We start from the raw sequence: 22,026 nt of genomic DNA, 5'->3' as shown, positions 1-22,026 counted from the left end.
TATGTGCTGGTTACTTTGCGAGATTGGAGCCTTATTGGCTTTATTGATCCAAGCTCTTTTGAGGTCAGATCTGAAGTCTTTTTATGTTTGTTTCAGCATTCCTCTTGAAGTCAGCATGACGCTTTGATACTCTTAGCAGTCGAGATCAAAGTCTTATGACTCAATCTCTTTTGGGAGGTTGGAGTTTTAGCTTTTTATTTATGACCCTGTGCCCCTATCTTTTATGTGAGGTCGGATTTTTTGTTTTTGCGTGTGGTCGCTGTGTACCTCTGTTTGTTATGAGCATGTGTTACCGGGATATCTCTGGGGACCCCCTTTTTTGTTGCTTCGGGAGGTCTTTTTGAGATCCTCGCCGGCCATTTTTACTCCAGGAGATCTTACGAGATCCTGGCCATTTTTGCTCCGGGAGGTCTTTTTTGAGATCCTCGCCTGCCGTTTTTGCTCCAGGAGATCTTACGAGATCCTGGCCATTTTTGTTCCGGGGAGATCTTTGTGATCCCGTCGGCCTTCTATGCTCCGGGAGGTCTTTTTGAGATCCTCGCCGGCCGTTTTTGCTCCGGGAGGTCTTTTTTGAGATCCTCGCCAGCCGTTTTTGCTCCAGGAGATCTTACGAGATCCTGGCCGTTTTTGTTCCGGGGAGATCTTTGTGATCCCGCCGGCCTTCTATGCTCCGGAGGTCTCTATATTTCTAGGAGGTTTTTTTTGGTATTTGTTCTTTTCTTTTCCTGAAAGAGTTAATGCTCACAATAATAGAGTTTAATCACTGCATTTATAAGATGGCGTTATTTCGTACTTTTATAGTACAAGAATTTCTTTTCACAAATATTCTAAGGAAAAATACCTCTGTAGCTTGTTCAACCTTTTGTTCCTCCAATTACCATGTTGATGGTCCCATTGGATCCGTCATTCACCTGCCCTGCTCCCGCTCTTCTGAGTGTCTGTCCTGTTGGGTTTGGCTGAGGCCTTTGTTCTTCTGATTTCTTTATGAAGTTCTTGAGGTGTCCCCTCTTTATTAGCCTTTCGATCTCAGCAATCAACTGGAAGCAGTTATTGGTGTCATGGCCGTTCGTGCGGTGGTACTGACAATATTTGTCAGGATTTCGCTGGTTCGATTATGTTTTCATGGGCTTGGGCCACTGGAGGAACTCCTTGTCTTGGATGGCCATGAGCACTTCGGCTTTAGAGGCATTGAGAGGGGTTGGTTTCTCTAGAACCCACGGGGGGAGTGACCTTTGTTCTAAGGCCCGAGGGGAAGGTCCTTGGTCCCTGCGCTCCCAGGGTTTTCTATACGGTTCAGGTCTCTTGCCATGCTTTTTCTCGCGCCTCTCCGACCTTCCCTCCTCCGGTGCTTTCCCCTTATCTGTCGCTCCCTTGGCGAATCTGCTTGTCTCCAAAGCATCGTCCTGCCTTATATATTTTTCGGTCCGTTTCATCAGCTCGGCCAGTGAGGTCGGAGGCTTCCTGCTTAATGAGCCAAAGAACTCTGCTGAGGTCGTCCCCTTCTGCATGGCTTCGACAGCCCTTCCTTCATCGAGTTTGGAGATTTGCAAGGCCTCCGTATTGAAACGGGCGACGTATTCCCTGAGTGATTCGTCTTTCCTTTATCTGACCATCTCCAGATAGCTCATCTTTCTGTCTGCAGGCACCCCGGCAATGAATCGGCTGATGAAGCGAGTGGCTAGATCTCCAAAGTTACTAATACTTCCTGCCTCAAGGTTGTTGAACCACGCCCGTGCTGGCTCAGCGAGCATCGTAGGAAATACCTTGCACATCAGGGCGTCTGACAAAGTTTGCAGCTCCATGAAAGTCTTGTAATTCAAGACATGCTCCCTAGGGTTCCCAGCCCCGTCGTATGCGGCCATCGGTGGCATCATAAACTTCTTGGGGACGGTCTCCTACTGTACCCACTTCGAGAAGGGCGAAGAGGTGGGCAGGAGGGTCTGGTTATGATCCTTCGTTCCTAACTCGGCCAAGAGTTGCTCTCTCATCTTTTGCAACTTCTGGTCTACACTCTCCCCTTCCTGCCTGGGCTTCCTCTCCTGGTGGGCTTCCTCTTCCCATGTCTCACTCCCCACTCTTCCGGTGGTTCCGGCGGAGTAGCTATCGACTTCATCATTCTCTATCAGCTCCTTCACCCTCCTTCCATGAACTCGAGCTGCCGGCTCTTCCTCTTCTCCGGCTCTCCTCCTCCCGTCTTCAGTTTCTTGGCTGACAGTTCTGGGGTGGTTGAAGGTAGGCTGAGATTCGTTGGTCTGGGGTTCTTCTACCACCGGTGACACGTTGGTTTGGGTGCTAAGGCCCCATTACTGCATTATCTGCCCCAACCAGTGGGCGGTGCTCTGCAGTTGAAGGGCCATGGTTTGGAGGTCTTGGTTGGACAAGGTGGCGGCGGAAGTATTCCCCGCCATGCTTGGCGAGGGGTTGAAAGGGATTGGTGTTTGGTTATTTGGTGTTGTAGGACTGGAAAAAGAGAACTGCTGCCCCTCTTGGGCAGAGCTCAGGTCATTTGGAGTGACAAGATTGTTTTCGTTGTGGTTAGCCATTGTGGATCTCAGTGGGTGTTTATGAGAGTGGAACTCTGGCGATGAAAAGATCTCCTTCGTTCCCACAGACGGCGCCAATTGATGATCTGAGATCCAGAAAATAGGGTTTTACAATGGGTTCTATAAGACTGGAAAAAATCTTAGACCTAGAGGAGAGTATTTCTCCTTTTATATGTTTCCTTTTGGCTGCTAGTGACGTGTAACAGAACGTGTATCATTGGACCACCTGTCCCTGCTACGTTGATACGGACGTACGAGGGAATCAGATCTCTGTCCCATGCGCAACGACTCTTGATTCTCCCCAGGTACGCATGCGGATGGTCCCACAAAGCGAATGGGTTGAACTCCTTCTGGGTTCCGAGCTGGGCCAGAAGATAATGATAAGGCTAGGACCAGAGGGGATCTGTTCATTGGGCCGAATGAGATGGGCCGTCCTGATTGGAGAATCTGACTGGAGTCCGGTCTTCAAGGCTGGCGGACTAGCGGGTTGGGCTTGGATCATAAGGAAGATCTGAGGGCCTCTAATTACTGGGCTGATATTCTGGACTTGGCCCCAGGCCGGGGCGGAGGGATCCAGAGGTCATCATATGCCATTAAAAAATTAATAAAATTACCACATCACTAGCCACGTAAACATCATATCACTATACTATATCAGTTAAATTTAAAATTAATTATAAAAAAAATTCTAATACTTTACTTTTATTATAATTTTATCTTATATTTTTATTTTTTATCAACAAATTATGTGCTTTTAATGTCTAACTAAATGCACCTACCATTACTTATATAATTAAAAATTTATAAAATTATCAAATTACTCTTTTTTATTATTAAATATATTTAATAATTATTATTTATATTATTATTATTTTTTTTAATTTTTATCAATAATTTTATAATAATAATTTGTCTTGATCTTATTTTAACTAAAACTATTATCAACTGATTTTTCTTTAATCTATCTAATATACTTAATATTTAGCATTTTAAAAATAATATATAAATATATATTAGAAAATTTTAAGTTTGAAAAAATATTTATTTTAACATATAAAAAATAATTTTTAAATAATCTGATAAAAGAATAATTTTATGGAATTTAGAAATGAAAGAAGTTTTTTAAATGAAACAAATATTTCAATAGTGATTATAAAAATATTATTAATTAACTTTAAAATAATTTATTAAATCAATAAATTAAATTTTAAAACAGTTCAACTTTATAACTTTATTGAATTAGAAAGTATTTAATTTAACACAATTAATCAAATTAGAAAAAAAATTAAATAAAAAATTAATTTATTAATAATAATAATAACAACTATTATTATTATTTAAAAAACCAAATAAAATTTAGAATATATCCAAATAAAAATATATATTAGTAAAATACATAGCACGATTATTTTATTTTAGCTGCTTACAAACATATGTGTTTATATATATAAAATTATAAATTTAATTTTATATAAAAACACACTTAAAAATATTTGTATCAAAATTTTTATGCCTATAATAAATCATTTATACATTTTGATATAAATATTTAATTTAAAAGGTATTAGATATATGAGATGAATAAATAGAAAAATTAACCGTTAATATATTAAATATAAATTATTATCATATAAATAAATAAATATTAATGAAAAATTATGAATAACAATTACGTTAATAAAAAAATTAATATTATTTAAAGGATGAATAAAATTAAAATATAAAAAATAATTGTGATTAAAATATTAAAGGGAGCCACTTGACCACTTAAATACGAGAGACTAATAAATTATTTTATCGTTTAATTATATTTATTTCTGCTTTATATAATTTTACTAATTTTCTTCCTTAAAAAAAAAATAAAACTATTTTTTTAAAAGAATAATAATTATCTAAAAAAATTGAATAAAAATTTTTATTATAATTTGATCCAATTAATTTTTGGATTGCATATGAAAATTGAATTAAATAGGGAGAGAAATGGAAATTGCTAATTAGATCAATACCGACTTAATAAAATAATTAAATTCTTTAAATGGTTTTACCCATAGAAAAATATGAATGAAACTCTTCATATACATATTAGTGTACAATGAACAAAGCAGATCTACATCTTCTCCAGATCTCTTTGTGCTGCTGAGTTTTATTTATTTAAGGAAGGGTTAAGGTAAAGGGACTTGTGAAAAAAGAGACATTGCTCAGGACAGAACCACCGCTTTGCTCAGAATCCACATCACCAAAGAGAACTCAAATGCAAAGAGTGTATGAAGCAATCCGCGGTCAAGCGCAAATCCAAATAGTGTGATTCCTCCATTGTTGTGTTGCAAATATGCCACTGCACAAAATTACACTAGTGTGATTAATGTGCAATTAACAAATCCAAGAAATTTTTTCTAAAGAAAAACCATTAACTGAGCCCATGTGTCTGAATAATATAATATAATACTTACCGAAAGCCTGCCTGGTTTGGTAGGAAGATGGATCCTGTGAAGAATTATCTGACACCAAAATGTCTGATGAATCGGCATCAATATCAGCAGAGTTGGATACTAGAGTCCCATCAGCATCCTGGATAAGGCGTTTCCCTTGGTCTGATCTGTCGGATGCAGATGTAACGATCATATGCCATCTAGTTGCTACGGACACGATCCTTTGAGCTCTATGTGTGATTCTAGCTGCTCCCAGTAAGCATAAGAAGAAGCCACTTAACTGCACCACTGAACAAATCTGCATTCTCCCAGAATATAATTGTTGTTGATGATGATGATATTTGGTGTAAACCAATTTGTCATCTTCCATAATTCACAGTCGTTTTTGTAAAAACAAATTACTTACCACAAGATCCCCTGAATTAATGAAAGTTTTGTCCGACTTGAATGCCAGAACCAGCAGCAAAGCTCCCAATTGACTAATGGTAATGGTAACTGAACAAGCAATGATAAAGAATCTATATCTATGACTGGTAACAGACAACTGCTTCTTAATCCTAACATGCTCCCTGAATATGACTCCAGCATCCGATTCACATCCATCGAACAACTTATGAAGCCCTTCAAATCTAAGTATTTGGAGCTCACAAGTCAGCCGAAACAGAACGCAGACCAACAGGAAAACACCTGTTCTGTAAACCCACGAAGCCAACACCAACACAAACATGATAGAATTCCAGGGGACACCTGAACCGATAATGTAAGGTAGTGATATTTTCACCGTGGAGAATAAAGTGATTTTGTGTGCAAGTTCCACCAAAAAGGATGGTAGTAAAATGCATGCCAGGTATCGAAAAGCCTTATCAAGCTCCCGGGAGTATCCACGTCTCACAAATAAAGAATCGTCTTGTAGCCCATCCAGGAACAAGAGCTGGCGAAGACCATATTTTCTGAAAAAGCCGGATAGGGTCAAGAAAGCTATTAGAGCCAAGCCAGACTCAGGAAACTGCACCAGTTTGTTCAAAGATATGGGGTAATCGGATGGTACTTGAATAGAGAGGGAGCTTATGATGGGGACAATAATGGTGAAGAATATGCATGTCAAATATGATACGAATTTTCCTATGCAAGAGGAGTGATCAAGGGCGCACCATTTGAGGCTTATTCGAAAATTGCGCAGTTCATCAAAGAGTAGGGATTTTGATCTTGCATATGATGGCTGGAGTAACAAAGGGACGTTAGAATCATTGTTTTGATCAGGTAACCCCATCGTCACACGTCGATCGGAGAATTGAACATCGATATGGGTTTCATCAGAAGTGGTGGAGGTGGGCATGGTTGGACGGCCTTTTGTACAGCAGCCAGCGGCAAGTAGCCTGTGATTCTGTGAGTGTATATATACACGCGCGCGCGCACACGCACACACAAAAAAAAAAACATTTTGGCCTTTTTTTTTTTTTAAAATAATAATGCAACGTCTTTGCGTGGGTGTATAAGCTAGCTTAATATGCCTTTCTTTTTTCTTTTTTTTTTTTCCAAAAACTTAATATGCCTTTCTATGAAGAAGAAACCACCTTATATTCCTAAACGGTATCGGTTGATTAATACATACTTTTTAAAGGCAAAGTTGTTTACTAAAAATGAGTAGAGACAGTTAAAATTAATTAAATCAAAAAGTCATGATATGCTAAGTGCAAAAATGTGGTGGTAATTACTTGGATAATTTGTTCCCATTTTTAGTTATGTGTTCTCTTACATATATAATAACAACTTTATGACTAACCATTTCAGCAATTAATTTAATAATAAAATATAAATTAATGCCTCTTTCTTTTCCGACGAGAAAGAAACATCTAGTGAACTCCTTACCAAAAAAGAAAAAGAAAAAAGAAAAGAGAACATTAGTGAACAACTCCATCTGCAACTTGAATGATATGAGGAGCCGAGAACAAGCTGTAAAAACTAAAAACCTGGCTTTATCCCGTGAGTCCTCTACACTCAAAGCCTTTTACTAGAAGCTTCAAATTTTCAATCAAGTCAGGAATAAAGAGAACTAGACAAGGACCTTTTCCGATTTCTTCGTTGTTGCAACTCATCAAATAATATTTTATATATTCGTTGCTTCATGCAGCCAAGATGGCCAAAGCTATTTTCTTCATTTAATTAATTCACTTTGAAACCGAAATGTTTATGCTGCTGGCATGCGGATTAGTAGGTGATTGGGAGGTTGCCAAGATCACGGGTCCACGTCAATGGCATTTAATACGTGGTTGGATACCAATCACAGAGGGGGTTTACTGACCTTTGTTTAGGAAAAGATTTTTTTAAGGTAACGAGAAGTTTTTAAAATTTACAAATCTTAGAAAATGTGTTTGGTTCCGACTGCTCTTTTATCAAGAGTAGCAAAAGTTAAAATAAAAATAAAGAACTTGGCAGGAATCTATGGGGGCTTCTTCATAGACAAGGTTTTTCTATAAACAAACCTCCTCTGTTTGGTTTGGTAGAAATTCGATCAAGTAAGTTCGTGATTAAAAGAAATTACCACCAGACACACTCACACAAAAATTCCCAAGCAAGGATTCTTCATGTACATTGTATATATAATCTGAGTATTCATAAATAGATTGTAATGGATAATGATTTCAAGGTCAAAGAACCTTGACCTGTTACCCGCCAATGATGGGCGTTCGGTAATTGCATTTCACTAGTCCGTAATTAAGGAGGTGAGGAGAGATTTAAGGAATTGGGTGATTTGAACAAGTCAAAAAACAGTTAAAAAAAGAGTTCCGGCCCTCTAATTTAGAATTAAGGCTATCTTCTTTTCGTTGCCAAATATATGAACTAAAAACAAATAACTTAACAGACAATTGAAGTGCGCAAACCAGGGATTCTTTCTCTCTCTCTTGTCCCACTGGTCTTGGGAGAGGAAGAAGAGATCCTAAAGCTGTTTAGTCTTTACTTACTATTTATATTTAAAAACAAAAACAAGAAACAAGGAAATCAATATATACAGAAAGCAAGATTGAAGATATGTGGATGGCGAGAACCCAAACAGAGAAAAGGGAAGGATATGGAAATGGATTAGTGGCTGTGGCAATAGACAAGGATAAAAACAGCCAAAATGCCCTGAAATGGGCAATCGACCACATTCTGCAGCGAGGTTCGACGGTTGTTCTGATCCACGTCAAAACCAAGTCCTCTCATGGTTACTCCCTTTCTAACTCGAGTATGCGCAGTCCCCCTCAAAACACTAATATTTATTCAGATATGAAAAGTCTTTCTCAAAGTTGTTGGGTTTTTGGTTTCAGGGGCGAACCAAATTGCAGATGCCAGTGGAGAGTGTCCGTTGGTGTGCAAGGATCCAGATCCCCACACCAGGGAGCTATTCCTTCCATTCCGCTGCTTTTGTACGCGTAAAGATGTACGTGGTCTTAATTTCACAGTTTTCTTGTAAAAGAGAGAAAGAAATTGGTTAATTTAAACACAATTCCTTTGACAAACAGATTCAATGCAAAGATGTGGTGCTCGAAGAATCAGACATAGCAAGAGCTCTAATTGAATACGCTAATCACTCAGCAATTGAGACTTTAGTCATTGGTGCTTCCAACAAATCAGGCTTCCTTAGGTACGCACCCCTTTTCAATAATTTTCCTTCTCATTAGAAAAATTACACCACGAAAATTCCTTTTCTTTACCTAGCTAGAGTTTCTTCTCAGAAGATTCAAAGTCACAGACGTGCCAGGTAGCATTATAAAGGGAGCGCCCGATTTTACTACTGTTTACGTCATATCCAAAGGGAAGATTCAATCCACACGATCTGCCTCTCGCCCTGCTCCTGCTAACTCTCCTCTTCATACCCAACTTCTTAATCAAGGCAGTATAAAACCAGCTCCTGTGGAGCCAGTTCCCCAGATACCATGTAGTAATAAAAAAGGTAATTAATTAGTTGCATACTCGTATTTTTTTCCCTTGCCGTTTCTGTTGATATCTCTTGCTTATAAATCCATTGAACTCAATGGATCAGCTATTGAAAAGCCACCATTGGAGCAACCTCGAAGATCCAATGATGAGTCTGAGTCCTTCAGGTCCCCCTTCACTAGGAAAGGCAATACCAAATCATATGGAGAGCTCTGTGTTCCAGATACTGATATTTCTTTTGTCAGCTCTGGCAGACCAAGTGTTGACCGCATGTTTCCTGCCTTCTATGATGTCCTAGAAGTAGGTCGCCCCACCAACCGCCTTTCCAATGTCTCTGACATGGACAGTGGCCTTAGCTATGAATCCTTGCAGTATGGAAGGAAATCAGTAGACTTTGGCTCTCCAACAGAGTTATCAATGTCTTACGAGAGTGATAGGCTATCCACAGCATCACAGTCGATGGATGACGTGGAAGCCGAAATGAGAAGGCTAAAGCTTGAGCTCAAGCAAACCATGGAAATGTATAGTACAGCCTGTAAGGAAGCACTCACAGCAAAACAAAAGGTACCAGTCTAACTTTCTATTCCACCTTCAGAATAATTTATGATACACTAACAACTGCATTCCAGGCAAGAGAGTTGCAGCTATGGAAAATGGAAGAAGAGCGGAGATTAGAAGAGGCACGACTAGCTGAGGAGGCTGCATTGGCAATTGCAGAACAGGAGAAAGCTAAATCCAGAGCAGCCATTGAAGCTGCTGAGGCAGCTCAGAGGATAGCAGAAATTGAAGCACAAAAAAGAGTTAATGCAGAAATGAAAGCACATAAAGAATCAGAAGAGAAAAAAAAGGCACTTGATGCTCTCGCACATTCAGATGTTAGATACAGAAAGTATACTATAGAGGAGATTGAAGCTGCAACAGAATTCTTTTCAGCAACTCGCAAGATTGGGGAGGGAGGTTATGGACCTGTATACAAGTGTTATCTAGACCATACACCGGTGGCAATTAAGGTTTTACGTCCAGATGCAGCTCAAGGAAGGTCGCAATTTCAACAAGAGGTATGTTGTCTGCAGCTTGCAGGTGCAGGTAGTTCTTAGAAAGTTTTTTAAGGGCGAATGCGCCTGTTTATATGTTCAACTTATGATCACTACCTTTTGCAGGTTGAGGTGCTCAGTTGCATAAGACACCCTAACATGGTCCTTCTCTTGGGAGCCTGTCCAGAATATGGATGCTTAGTGTATGAGTACATGGCCAATGGTAGCTTAGAGGACCGTCTCTTTCGACGAGGAAACACTCCAGTTCTGTCTTGGCAGATGAGGTTCCGAATTGCAGCTGAGATAGGAACTGGATTGATGTTCCTACACCAAACAAAACCAGAGCCACTGGTGCACCGCGACCTAAAGCCTGCCAACATCTTGCTTGACCGCAACTTTGTGAGCAAGATTAGTGACGTTGGGTTGGCGAGGCTCGTACCGCCATCGGTGGCTGACACTGTGACGCAATATCGCATGACATCCACCGCCGGGACTTTTTGCTATATAGATCCAGAATATCAGCAGACAGGCATGCTGGGCATAAAGTCAGACATATACTCCCTTGGGGTCATGTTTCTACAGATATTAACATCCAAACCGCCGATGGGGTTGACTCACCATGTAGACCGCTCCCTTGATAAGGATACGTTTGCCCAGATGCTAGATCCAGCAGTCCTCGATTGGCCAATTGAAGAGGCCAAGTGCTTTGCAAGACTAGCTCTCAAGTGTGCAGAGTTAAGACGGAAAGACAGACCAGACCTTGGCACGGTCATATTGCCAGAACTCGAGAGGTTGAGAGCGATTGCAGAAGAAGCCATGCGTCCGGAATTGCCAACCAATGGTCCTGGCCACTCTCGCAGCTCCAGCCAAGTTTCTGTCCAACTAGTAAGTATAATGTTAAAGCAATTAGTAACACTTCGTTTCTGTTAGGCATTTATAGGATTACAAGCACATCAACTCAGTATATGAATCCTATTAATGACATGAATCAAAATTAATAACAAATGCATGAGTATATCAACACACTGAACTTGAACACACACTAATCAAGTTACATATACTTAGAAATTAATTTCTAATTAGTCTTGTACCCATTAACGTCTTGTTGGTTGGTTATTTTCTTGGCAGAGCGATGCAAACTTGTCTGATGTAAGCTCAAGAAATCCTTCGAATACTGTAGAATCACAGACATGATTGATCCGGCTAAAAGGGGGAAAATGTGTTCATGATTTATCTGAATCATGAATAACCTCTTTATGCAAAGGTTTTTATTTCCCAACATGTACAGAGAATCAAGAGACATCCCAAGGTTCATGAGGATGGACATGATTTTTTCCAAAAAAAAAAAAAAAAACAAATTTTATTCCTTTTTTTTTTTTCTAAAAAAAAAAAAACTACGGTCTTTGTTTTAACTTAGCGAAAGCTTTTGAATTACCAATTCTCTTCTCATCTTCGCAAACATAGAAGATAAGTACTACGAGGAAGAGGCTGGCAAAGAGCTTAAATTTGTAAATTGAGACAAAAATTGACATTTCTAGTAATAGGTAGCAACAGGCATGAAGATCTGCATTTATGGTACGATATATTAGAAATTTATACATTTTATCAGATGGTATTCACTTATTAGTTGGCAAAATCAAATTAAAATTAATTTTGAATTTGACCTAAAGTTCTCATACATATGATTTCTATACCAATACAAAACTGTTCGATATGTATATATATATATATAACCCACCTGATCATTAAATTTATATAGACCTAAATGATAAATCCCAACTTGATTTATAATGAACACAATCTTTTATAGTTAAAAAACTCAAATAGCAAACCAGTATATCAAAAATACCAATTACAAATCCAACTCAAGGAAGATCGCTATAAAAAAAATAATAAAATTAAAGCTCCGTTTGTTTGATAAAAATAATTTTTCAAGAAAAATAAATTTTATTTTTTGGGATATTCAAGAAAAATTTAACAAAAATTATTTTCCTAATTACCAGAAAAATTAAGTTAGTTGAAAAAAAAAATTATTTTTTGCATTTTGAATATCTTATTAAAATTTCTATACATAAGTTATATTAATATATTTTATTTTTTAGATTAAAATTAAACAATAAAAAATAATTTATTTTATTAGAAAATATTTTTCATAAAAAAATAATTTTTAAATAAAAATTATTTTCCTAAAACCAATAGAGCTTAAAAGCAAAAAATTTTTACTACCAAAAATATTAGTTTATAGTATTTATAATATAAAGGCTATAGGTAGATACTATAAAATTATAGCTGCATCTATTTTGCAATAAAAAAAAATTATTGACGAAATAAATATTGCTGTTATTTTTTTTATTAATATCCATCATTTTCATGATTATTGTATTTTTTTATCACTAATCAATTATTTATATTATTACTATATGTTAATTTATATAACAATAAAATTAATATTACTATAAAATTTTTACAATTAATTTTAATATTTATTATCGTGATATGAAATTAACAATGTATTAATTAAAAAATTGGATAAGCCTTTTACGAATTCTGAAATTTTAGCAAATTATACCAAGATTTAAATATGAATTAACAATTTATTAATTAAAAAATTGGATAAGTCTTTTACGAATTCTGAAAGTTTAGCAAATTATACTAATATTTAAACATTTTAATTAGATTATCACAACATGATAAACTTGGTTTATTATTGTAATTAGATTATCACAACATGTTGTTTTTATTTTTTTTTATTAATTAACGTATAAGGAGTGTTAATTAAAAAAAATTCTTTTTTTAATGAATAAATAGCGTTGGTTTTGATATTTTAATTAGTGTTTTAATTAATTTACAATATAATAATATAATTTGCATACCTATAACTAGAGGTGGACCTCGATTTTAATCGACAATTAAATCGAATAAATTGATTTAATTCACATTTTTTATTGTTTAGTTTTATATTGATTTTATTATTTTATAAAAAATTAATTTTTTAATTTAATTTGATTAATTGAGTGAAAAGTTAATAAACTTAACCAAATTTATTTTTTTTTATAGGAGGGAGAGGTTCAATTATATTAATTTAGACCAAACAATTTCAATACAATCTGCATTTAGCAGGATTATTCAACCACACAAATTCAGTCTCTCCTGTCACTGCTAATCTCGCAAAATGATCCACAACACTATTAATTTCTCTAAAAATCTTTTTAACTTTCACCTCCCAATTTTACTACAAAAAACTATTGATATTTCTTAATAAATTAGCAATTCTGAAAACTCATTGACCTTTTCTTTGCACTAAAGCCACAGCAGCTGATTGTAATTCAATCTTCTTCCTACCTCTGTCCCAAACCAACCTTAAAACACTATAAATCTCCCACAACTCCGCTTCAAAAGAATTACATATATCCAAAGCAAGCGTAAAACCGTTAAACTAGCGACCACTTCAAAAGAATCACATCTATCCAAAACAAGCGTAAAACTACCAAACCAACGACCAAAATAGTTCCAACACAACCTCCATCATGAGAATTCACATTACCATCTGTGTTGGCAGTTACTCATCCTAAACCACTTGGTTGCCAAGCAACGAAATATAAATGCCATGCCACCTGAACCATTTTAGCCTCCTTCAAAATAATTATTTTTTTAATAATTATTAATTATAAATTTTTATAATAAAATAAATTTTAATATATATTAATAAATTATATATATTTATAAAATAAATATAAATATTATAAAAATACACATATACATTAAAAAATTATATTATATATGCAATTATATTTTTTAATACTGTGTATATTATATAATAAATTATTAATTATATATATATATATATATATATATATATTATTCCTTATTTTACATATTAATAACATAAATTTTACATATTTTAACAAAGTTTAAAATGTTTTAGTCGCTTATTAGCTATATCATATCTATCAAATGTATATGACCGTTAAACCGAACAGCCCTACGTTTTAAGATCATTTGTCTTCCTCCGTAGCTCAAACTACGAACAGCCCTTCATCTCCTTCCTCCTTTTTCCTCATCTCATCTACAAAACAATCCCATACTATTTCTTCTACTTTCGAGTCGCAATCCCTTCTCTTTTTTTCCATTTTCTTCCTTGCAAGCATCGACGGATTCAGGGTGGGATAAAGGGTCATGAACATTCTGAAATTTTTTAAATTACTTATAATTATTTAGATAATTTTTTAATTTTAAATAAATAAAAAACTTATTATTAAATTTTTTAAAAATGTATTATTTCATCTATTTATATTTTTAATTTATATAATTTTAAATACGATGTGATCCTTTAAAATTTTCTAAATTATCAATATGCGTTTAGATAATTTTTTTTTTAAATTTTAAATAAAAACTATTATTAAATCTCTAAATTTTTAAAAAATTTATTAGTTTATCACTATTTAAAAATTATACCATTAATCTATATTAAATATTTATATTTTTATTTCATATAATTTTAAATATAAATATTATTTAGTATTTAGTCTTTGAAATTTTTTAAATTATCTAAGTGTTTTCAATTAATTTTTTTAAACTCTAAATAAATAAATAAAAACTTATTATTAAATCTCTAAATCTTAAAAAAATTTATTAATTCATTTCTATTTAAAAATTATATCACTACCTATATTAAATATTTATATTTTTAATTCATATCATTTTAAATATGCATATTGTAAAATATTTATATTATTTATTTTTTTACCAAGTTTAAATAAATTTTTACTAATAATTTTTTAATAAATTACTAAACAACTTAACTTTTTAAAATATAGTGATGTTTTTATTCGTATAATTTTAATATAAAGAAGAACTAATAAATTTTTAAAATTTATAAACTTAATAATCATTCTAAGATAAATAAAATCACAATACTAAATATTATTTTTATACAATAAACTATTCTATTCTATTTCAATTCAAAAATTAACTTTTAATCTTTGATATTTCAACTTCAAAATATGCTAATATTTTTTCATTTTAAAAATATTTATAAGCTAAATTATTTATATTTATTTTTTACAATCACTTTTTAATAATAATAATTAATAATAATTATTTTTATTTATGCAATTAAACTTATATATTAGATTATATTAGATTATTTAAATTTATGAAAAATAAATTTTTATTTTTTTAAAAAAATACTATGAATAATAGTTAGATTATTTAATATTTTCATAAATTATTTAAATATAGAAAAAAATTTTTAAAAAATGAGTTTAATAAATTATGAGTTAGATTAATTTTATTTAAAAAATAAATTATAAATATAGATAAAATTAAATAGTCGTAATAAATTAAACTATTTAAATTAAAAAAAATTAGATTAGAAAATTCATTTAACTAGTAAAATTTTATATATATAAATTTTATTTTTAATATCTATATTAAAAAAAAAATTTTGTAAAATAAATAAACTTAAAAATTTTGCTGAAAATCGAGATTAGATTCGCTAATTTAAATTTCTAGGTCAGTCACTGCTTGCATGAATGGGATTTGTGGGTTTGCATGACTGAGTTGGGTCCACTGCGGAGGGTCGAACGACACACCCCAAGCTAGTTGTCGTATCTACGAGCCAGTCGTTGCGAGTCTGTTGCAAGCGGGCGTTGTTGTGAGCTAGTCATTATTGCTGCGAGCTAATTGTATTTGCAAGTCTACTGCAAGTGGGCGCTGCTGCTATGAGCCAATCGTAGTTGCGAGTCGGGATTCCAGTCGGCAAGGCCAATTAGCGTCAAGAGGTTTGTTTGCTTGTGCATCTGGATCTATTTGTCTTTTCATTTGTTTGTGATTTTGTAATTTTAAGATAATATTGATAGTTCATTTTGAGATGTGTTAATGGATTTTCTTGAAATCTAAAGAATTTAGTTTTATTTAGTTTTTCTATTTTTATGATCTGTAATGGTGGATGTGATCTGTAACGGTGGGCTGCTTGTGTTCTTTGTTTTTGAGAAAGGAAGAAGGATTTTGTTTTATTTTATTTTTTTCAATTCTTCTAATATGTAATATTTGCTTTTTTAGTTTGCGGCTGAGAAATGGAAAATTAAAATAAATTGGTTCAATTCAATTTTGTTTAGTTTGTAAAAAAGTAAATTCAGTATTTGGGTTTTTGAAATTCAATTATCTTTGATTGCATATCTAAAGGGGCATTTTCGACATGTAGCGACAGGACAAATTTTGTCACAAAAAGTTAGCGACGGACAAGAGTCATAACAAAAAAAAAAGTTGTTTTGATATATAATTGCCACGGTATTAGCGGCTTCCTTCACTAGGGGCAACAATATAGTTGACTTCTAATTTGTTTATTTTCTTAAAGAAAAATTATATAATCACTTATCAGTATTGTGTTGCTCATTGGGAGAGCTGTTTTCGTTAATAACGGAGCTTTGGGCTTTATTTGAAGGCGTAAAACTGGTAAAGCGCCTCATGATATACCTAATCTGACTATCTGAGTAGAGTGATAATTTGCTTGTAGCTGAGCTAGTGAATTTGATCCTTTGGTAGTGCTGTCTCCTTGGTTTCCTTGATCAAGGGGTTGTTGCAATGTTTTGCTTGTTTGAAGATCCTCCAAATATGGCGTGTGGATTATAGGAGAGCCTGTTGGTTTTTTGAGAGACTGAGGAGATTGATACTAGTGATAATAATATAGCACGAATTCTCATCGCCATTCATTAATTATTATAAGAATTGCATCTATTTAATTAAAGGACTCTAGTGCAAAGCAACATAATCCGTTACGGACACTAGCAGAATTGATTAGTAGTATATCTCTGAGCTTCCAAAGTCTAAGCACCTGACCCGACTGCCCGCCAATGCTGGGCTTCCACTAAATGCATTGCGTTGCCATTGCCGGTAATTAAGGAGTTTAGGAGACACTGGAGGAAATGGATGCTTTGAATAAGTCAAGAACAGTTAAAAAAAGAAAAAGTTCTGATCCCCTAATTTAGGAAAGATGCAACTAAGGCTCTCTTCTTTTTGTTGCCGAATCGAAGAACAAAAAACAGATGATTTGACATACGATTGAAGCACGCACACTGGGGGCTCTCTTTCTCTGTCTCGTCCTCCTGGTCTAGGGAGAGAAAGAAGAGATCCTAAAGGTGTTTTGTTTTCTGTATATACATTTTTTTTTTCATATTATTTATATTTAACAAGAAATAAAGTAACCAGCAGTACCTAGTTACGCCGGGCCACATTAAGAATGTGGATGGCGAGAACCCATGCAGAGAAAAGGGAAGGATCTGGAAATGGATTAGTTGCTGTCGCAGTAGACAAGGACAAAAGCAGCCAAAATGCCTTAAAATGGGCAATTGACCATGTTCTGCAGCGAGGACAGGGGATTATTCTAATCCATGTTAAAGTCAAGTCCTCGTCTCAGGGTTCCTCACATCACCTTTCTACCCCGAGTACGTCCCGCTCAGACATTTAATATTACGACATTGAAATCTTTCTCAAAGTTCTTGTGTTTTTGGTTTCAGGGCTAAACCGAATTTCAGATGCCAGTGCAGAGTGTATGCTCGCATGCAGGGACCAAGATCCGCAGACCAGGGAGCTGTTCCTTCCATTCCGCTGCTTTTGTTCACGTAAAGATGTAAATGATTTTAATTTCATTGTATTTTCTTAGTAAAAAGAGAGAGAATGAATTTGTAAATTTAGATTCAATCCATTGACACCAGATTCAATGCAAAGATGTGGTGCTCGAAGACACAGACATTGCAAAAGCTATAATTGAATATGCTTCTCACGCAGCAATTGAGACTTTAATTGTTGGTGCCTCCAACAAAACAGGCTTTCTTAGGCACGTACCTCTCTTGAATAATATTCCTCCATTTATAAAAATTGCACCCCCCAAAAAAAATCTTTTTCTTTACCTAGCTACAGTTTCTCCTCAGAAGATTCAAGGTCACAGATGTGCCAGGTAGCATTTTAAAGGGAGCACCCGATTTTTCTACTGTTTACGTCATATCCAAAGGGAAGATTCAATCCACACGATCTGCCTCTCGCCCTGCTCCTGCTACCTCTCCTCTTCATACCCAACTTTTTAATCAAGGCAGTACAAAACCAGCTCCTGTGGAGCCAGTTCCCCAGATCCCATGTAATAGAAAAGGTCATTAATTTGTTGCATACTAGCATTCTTTTCCCTTGCCATTTCTGTTGATATCTCTTGCTTATATATCCCTGGAATTTAATGTATCAGGTTCTGAAAGGCCACCATTGGAGCCACCTCGAAGATCCAGTGATGAGTCTGAGTTCTTCAAGTCCCCCTTCACTAGGAAAGGATACAATGCCAAATCATATGGGGAGCTCTCTGTTCCAGATACTGATATTTCTTTTGTCAGCTCTGGCAGACCAAGTGTTGACCGCTTGTTTCCTGCCTTCTACGATGCCGCAGAAGTAGGTCGCACCACCAATCGCCTGTCCAATGTCTCTGACATGGACAGCAGCTGTAGCTATGAGTCCATGCAGTATGGAAGGAAATCAATAGACTTTGGCCCTCCATCAGAGTTGTCAATAATGTCTTACGAGAGTGATAGGCTCTCCACAGCATCACAGCCGATTGATGACGTGGAAGATGAAATGAGAAGGCTAAAGCTTGAGCTCAAGCAAACCATGGAAATGTATAGTACAGCCTGTAAGGAAGCACTCACAGCAAAACAAAAGGTACCAGTCTAACTTTCTATTCCACCTTCAGAATAATTTATGATACACTAACGACTGCATTCCAGGCAAGAGAGTTGCAGCTATGGAAAATGGAAGAAGAGCGGAGATTAGAAGAGGCACGACTAGCTGAGGAGGCTGCATTGGCAATTGTAGAACAGGAGAAAGCTAAATCCAGAGCAGCCATTGAAGCTGCTGAGGCAGCTCAGAGGATAGCAGAAATTGAAGCACAAAAAAGAGTTAATGCAGAAAAAAAAGCACATAGAGAATCAGCAGAGAAAAGCAAGGCACTTGATGCTCTCGCACATTCAGATGTCAGATACAGAAAGTATACCATAGACGAGATTGAAGCTGCAACAGAATTCTTTTCAGGAACTCGCAAGATTGGGGAGGGAGGTTATGGACCTGTATACAAGTGTTATCTAGACCATACACCTGTGGCAATTAAGGTTTTACGTCCAGATGCAGCTCAAGGAAGGTCGCAATTTCAACAAGAGGTATGTTGTCTGGAAGCTACATGTGCATGAGGTTCTTGTACATATTTGACCTTGAGATCATGATCATTTGCAGGTTGAGGTGCTTAGTTGCATTAGACACCCTAATATGGTTCTTCTCCTGGGAGCCTGTCCAGAATATGGATGCTTAGTGTATGAGTACATGGCCAACGGTAGCTTAGAGGATCGGCTCTTTCGACGAGGAAATACTCCAGCGCTTTCCTGGCAGATGAGGTTCCGAATAGCAGCTGAAATAGGAACTGGATTATTGTTCCTGCATCAAGCAAAACCAGAACCACTAGTGCATCGCGATCTGAAACCTGCCAACATCTTGCTTGACCGGAACTTTGTGAGCAAGATTAGTGATGTTGGGTTGGCGAGGCTAGTGCCACCAAAGGTGGCTGACAACGTAACCCAATATCGCATGACTTCCACCGCGGGGACTTTCTGCTATATCGATCCTGAATATCAGCAAACAGGCATGCTGTGTATAAAGTCAGATATATACTCTCTAGGGATCATGTTTCTACAGATATTAACTGCGAAACCCCCGATGGGATTGTCTCATCATGTAGAACGTTCGCTTGGAAAAGATACTTTTGCTCAGATGGTAGATCCTGCAGTCCCCGATTGGCCAATTGAAGAGGCCAAGTGCTTTGCAAGACTAGCACTCAAGTGCGCAGAGCTAAGACGGAAAGATAGACCAGACCTTGCCAAGGTTATATTGCCAGAACTCAATAGGTTGAGAGAACTTGCAGAGGAAAACATGCATCTAGAATTGCCCACTCACAGTCCTGGCCATTCCACCAACACTAGCCAAGTTTCTGTACAGCTAGTAAGTCCAAAATGCTAAAGCAATTAATTAGTAGTGTTTCATTTTTGATTTACCTACTAACGGCTTATTGGCTGGTTGTTGTTTTTTTGGCAGAGCGATGCAGTTTTATCTGATGTAAGCTCAAGAAATCTTTCAAATATTGTTGAATCACAGATATGAATGGCCAGCTAAAAGGGGAAGGGGGGGGAGAAAATGATGTCATGCATGAATAAGCTCTATGTGCAATGTACAGAGAATCAAGAAGAGGTCCCAAGGGTTACTGATCAGCATGGACACCATGTTTAAATTTTGTATTCTCTTAATTGTGATTTTCTGTTATAAATTAGCCAAGGTTTTGAATTGCCAAAATTCTTTTTTCTTGTCTTCACCAATATTAGAAAATAGGTAGGCTCCAATCAATAATAATCTATTACTTTTAATATATGCTATAATTAAGCTTTCAATGTAAACTTGAATTTTTATACAAAGTGACAATTTATTAATATATAATTTCAATTATTCAGTTTTTGTTTAATTGAAATTAATGTAATTTTAAGACATTTTAAAAGAATATTAAAATATTTGATTAGTTGGGTCACCTCACACTAGAATTTCATTGTGTACATGGGTATTATACTAACTCATATAAAATGTTCTGCTATTCTATATGTAATTTTGCAATCAGGTATCAAAGTTTTTTTTTTTTATGGATTCTTAATTGAAATCTAAAAATAGTATGTATGGCGGGTCTAAAAAATTTGCTCTTCAAACTTTAAGTTAAAAACTTTTTGTAAAATAATTAAATATTTATCTCTTAATAATTAATAAATTATTTACTGGAAATGAATTAAACCACTTTATTTATTATTGAATTGCTTAATCTTAGGATTGTAAATCCATTCTTTTAATTCTTCTAAAGTGCATAGTGTTCGAATGACTATGTCATAAACTATCTTCTCTATAAATATGTTCATGTATTTATAACATGGTTCTTTTGTGTAGTAAAATTATATATATATATTTTGGACAAACTTTGTTTAACTTCTGGATTATATTCTGTTATTATAGATTAGAGCACAAGTTTAACAGATAATAAGTATATTAGAGTAAAATTTGAAAGCTCTTAAATTTTATTCTTTTAATTTTCAATCTCTTTATAATTTCAAAAAAAACTTCAGTTCGCTTCCGCTAATAAATATAAGATAACGATTTAATTATTTTATTTATATAGAATAAAAAGCGCGACTAAATTTATAATTAAATTATAGACATATAATAAATATTTTATTAAAATATGTTTTTATATATAATAAAATAATAATTTTTTAAATAAATTTAACGCTGCTAAAGTGTTATTTTAATAGTATTAAAACAATAATTCTATAAATGTTGTAAAAATACCAGAAAATGTACTGGTGATAATTTATTTCTGGTTAAAAACCATCTATTTAGTCCTTAAACTTTTTCTTTAAAAAAAAAAGCACAAATTAAGTTCTTATAAGGAAAAATTACAGTTCAATCACCATTGTTGTATTATTTTTAAGGACTAACTTATTATATGTATTTTAAATTATAAAGAATAAATTGTTGAAATGTATGAAATTGCATATAGAGAGTAAATTGGGAATGGAATAAAGGAATCAAGTTGCATATAGACTAATTTGTTGGTTTTTAAAATTTCAATGACTAAAAAAATATAAACTAATGAGCTAAATTATAATTTAGTTATTTTAATAATTTTATAAATTTAAAAATTTTTTAGATAAACTTATACGTAATGGAGTTAAGAGATATTGAAGTATATTTTATTTATTTTTTTATGAAAAAATTCATTATATATTTTTAATTTATTTTAATATATGATAGATCGGTTCGTATAAGTAGATACAAATTCAATTAAACCCATTTAAAACCAAATAAACTCAATTCAAAAATTTTAAATTAATTAAGTCTCTGTACTATTATTTAAGGGTTAAATGAGCCATCATCTAATATACTATTATTTTTTACTAATAAAAATAATTTTAGTATTTTTAATGGTAAAAATTTTAAATTTATAAACTTTTATGTTATTTTAAACTAAAAAATTAAGTTAAT

The 22,026-nt window shown here is 34.4% G+C and overlaps 3 protein-coding genes across 9 annotated transcripts; 2 read left to right on the top strand and 1 right to left on the bottom strand.

The window, feature by feature from the left end:
* Window positions 1–4,556: 4,556 nt before the first annotated feature.
* On the bottom strand, window positions 4,557–6,353 carry LOC110611085. Its single transcript, XM_021751209.2, has 3 exons — window positions 5,379–6,353; window positions 4,994–5,270; window positions 4,557–4,878 (listed from the first exon to the last, which is right to left on the bottom strand). Exons 1-3 carry the CDS (start codon window positions 6,306–6,308, stop codon window positions 4,742–4,744), a joined length of 1,344 nt encoding a protein of 447 aa, XP_021606901.1. The 5' UTR covers window positions 6,309–6,353; the 3' UTR covers window positions 4,557–4,741.
* Window positions 6,354–7,831: 1,478 nt separating this feature from the next.
* Window positions 7,832–11,529, top strand: LOC110610562 (U-box domain-containing protein 35). Of its 2 annotated transcripts, none has more exons than XM_021750539.2 (8): window positions 7,832–8,198; window positions 8,281–8,393; window positions 8,476–8,597; window positions 8,689–8,906; window positions 8,997–9,454; window positions 9,520–9,948; window positions 10,051–10,809; window positions 11,053–11,529. In XM_021750539.2, exons 1-8 carry the CDS (start codon window positions 8,003–8,005, stop codon window positions 11,116–11,118), a joined length of 2,361 nt encoding a protein of 786 aa, XP_021606231.1. In that variant the 5' UTR covers window positions 7,832–8,002; the 3' UTR covers window positions 11,119–11,529. The 2 variants fall into 2 exon arrangements, with proteins under 2 accessions (XP_021606231.1, XP_021606232.1); XM_021750540.2 differs by having other exon boundaries at window positions 7,833–8,198; window positions 8,692–8,906.
* A 3,913-nt stretch (window positions 11,530–15,442) lies between these two features.
* On the top strand, window positions 15,443–20,371 carry LOC110610539 (U-box domain-containing protein 52). 6 transcript variants are annotated; one of them, XM_043955483.1, is made up of 8 exons: window positions 15,443–17,369; window positions 17,442–17,554; window positions 17,640–17,761; window positions 17,856–18,058; window positions 18,161–18,624; window positions 18,690–19,118; window positions 19,192–19,950; window positions 20,044–20,371. In XM_043955483.1, exons 1-8 carry the CDS (start codon window positions 17,165–17,167, stop codon window positions 20,107–20,109), a joined length of 2,361 nt encoding a protein of 786 aa, XP_043811418.1. In that variant the 5' UTR covers window positions 15,443–17,164; the 3' UTR covers window positions 20,110–20,371. The 6 variants fall into 6 exon arrangements, with proteins under 6 accessions (XP_043811418.1, XP_043811419.1, XP_021606197.1 ...); XM_043955484.1 differs by having other exon boundaries at window positions 15,444–17,369; window positions 17,442–17,546; window positions 17,856–18,070; XM_021750505.2 differs by having other exon boundaries at window positions 15,444–17,369; window positions 17,859–18,058.
* The last annotated feature ends 1,655 nt before the right edge of the window (window positions 20,372–22,026 follow it).

Source organism: Manihot esculenta, chromosome 3 (genome assembly GCF_001659605.2).
Source record: "Manihot esculenta cultivar AM560-2 chromosome 3, M.esculenta_v8, whole genome shotgun sequence".
Classification (NCBI taxonomy): domain Eukaryota; kingdom Viridiplantae; phylum Streptophyta; class Magnoliopsida; order Malpighiales; family Euphorbiaceae; genus Manihot; species Manihot esculenta.
Note: the sequence above shows the minus strand (reverse complement) of the source record. Positions and strands in the feature narration are given on the sequence as shown.

Bases quoted from the DNA above. Each gene is read 5' to 3' on its own strand.
- LOC110610539 (XM_043955481.1), top strand. From the start codon at position 17,165: ATGTGGATGGCGAGAACCCATGCAGAGAAAAGGGAAGGATCTGGAAAT. The intron at 17,762-17,855 runs GCACGTACCTCT...GTTTCTCCTCAG, and splicing joins AACAAAACAGGCTTTCTTAG to AAGATTCAAGGTCACAGATG. The intron at 18,071-18,160 runs GTCATTAATTTG...TTAATGTATCAG, and splicing joins GATCCCATGTAATAGAAAAG to GTTCTGAAAGGCCACCATTG.
- LOC110611085 (XM_021751209.2), bottom strand. From the start codon at position 6,308: ATGCCCACCTCCACCACTTCTGATGAAACCCATATCGATGTTCAATTC. The intron at 5,271-5,378 runs GTAAGTAATTTG...GGGAGAATGCAG, and splicing joins TTAATTCAGGGGATCTTGTG to ATTTGTTCAGTGGTGCAGTT. The intron at 4,879-4,993 runs GTAAGTATTATA...AATTTTGTGCAG, and splicing joins CCAAACCAGGCAGGCTTTCG to TGGCATATTTGCAACACAAC.
- LOC110610562 (XM_021750539.2), top strand. From the start codon at position 8,003: ATGTGGATGGCGAGAACCCAAACAGAGAAAAGGGAAGGATATGGAAAT. The intron at 8,598-8,688 runs GTACGCACCCCT...GTTTCTTCTCAG, and splicing joins AACAAATCAGGCTTCCTTAG to AAGATTCAAAGTCACAGACG. The intron at 8,907-8,996 runs GTAATTAATTAG...TCAATGGATCAG, and splicing joins ACCATGTAGTAATAAAAAAG to CTATTGAAAAGCCACCATTG.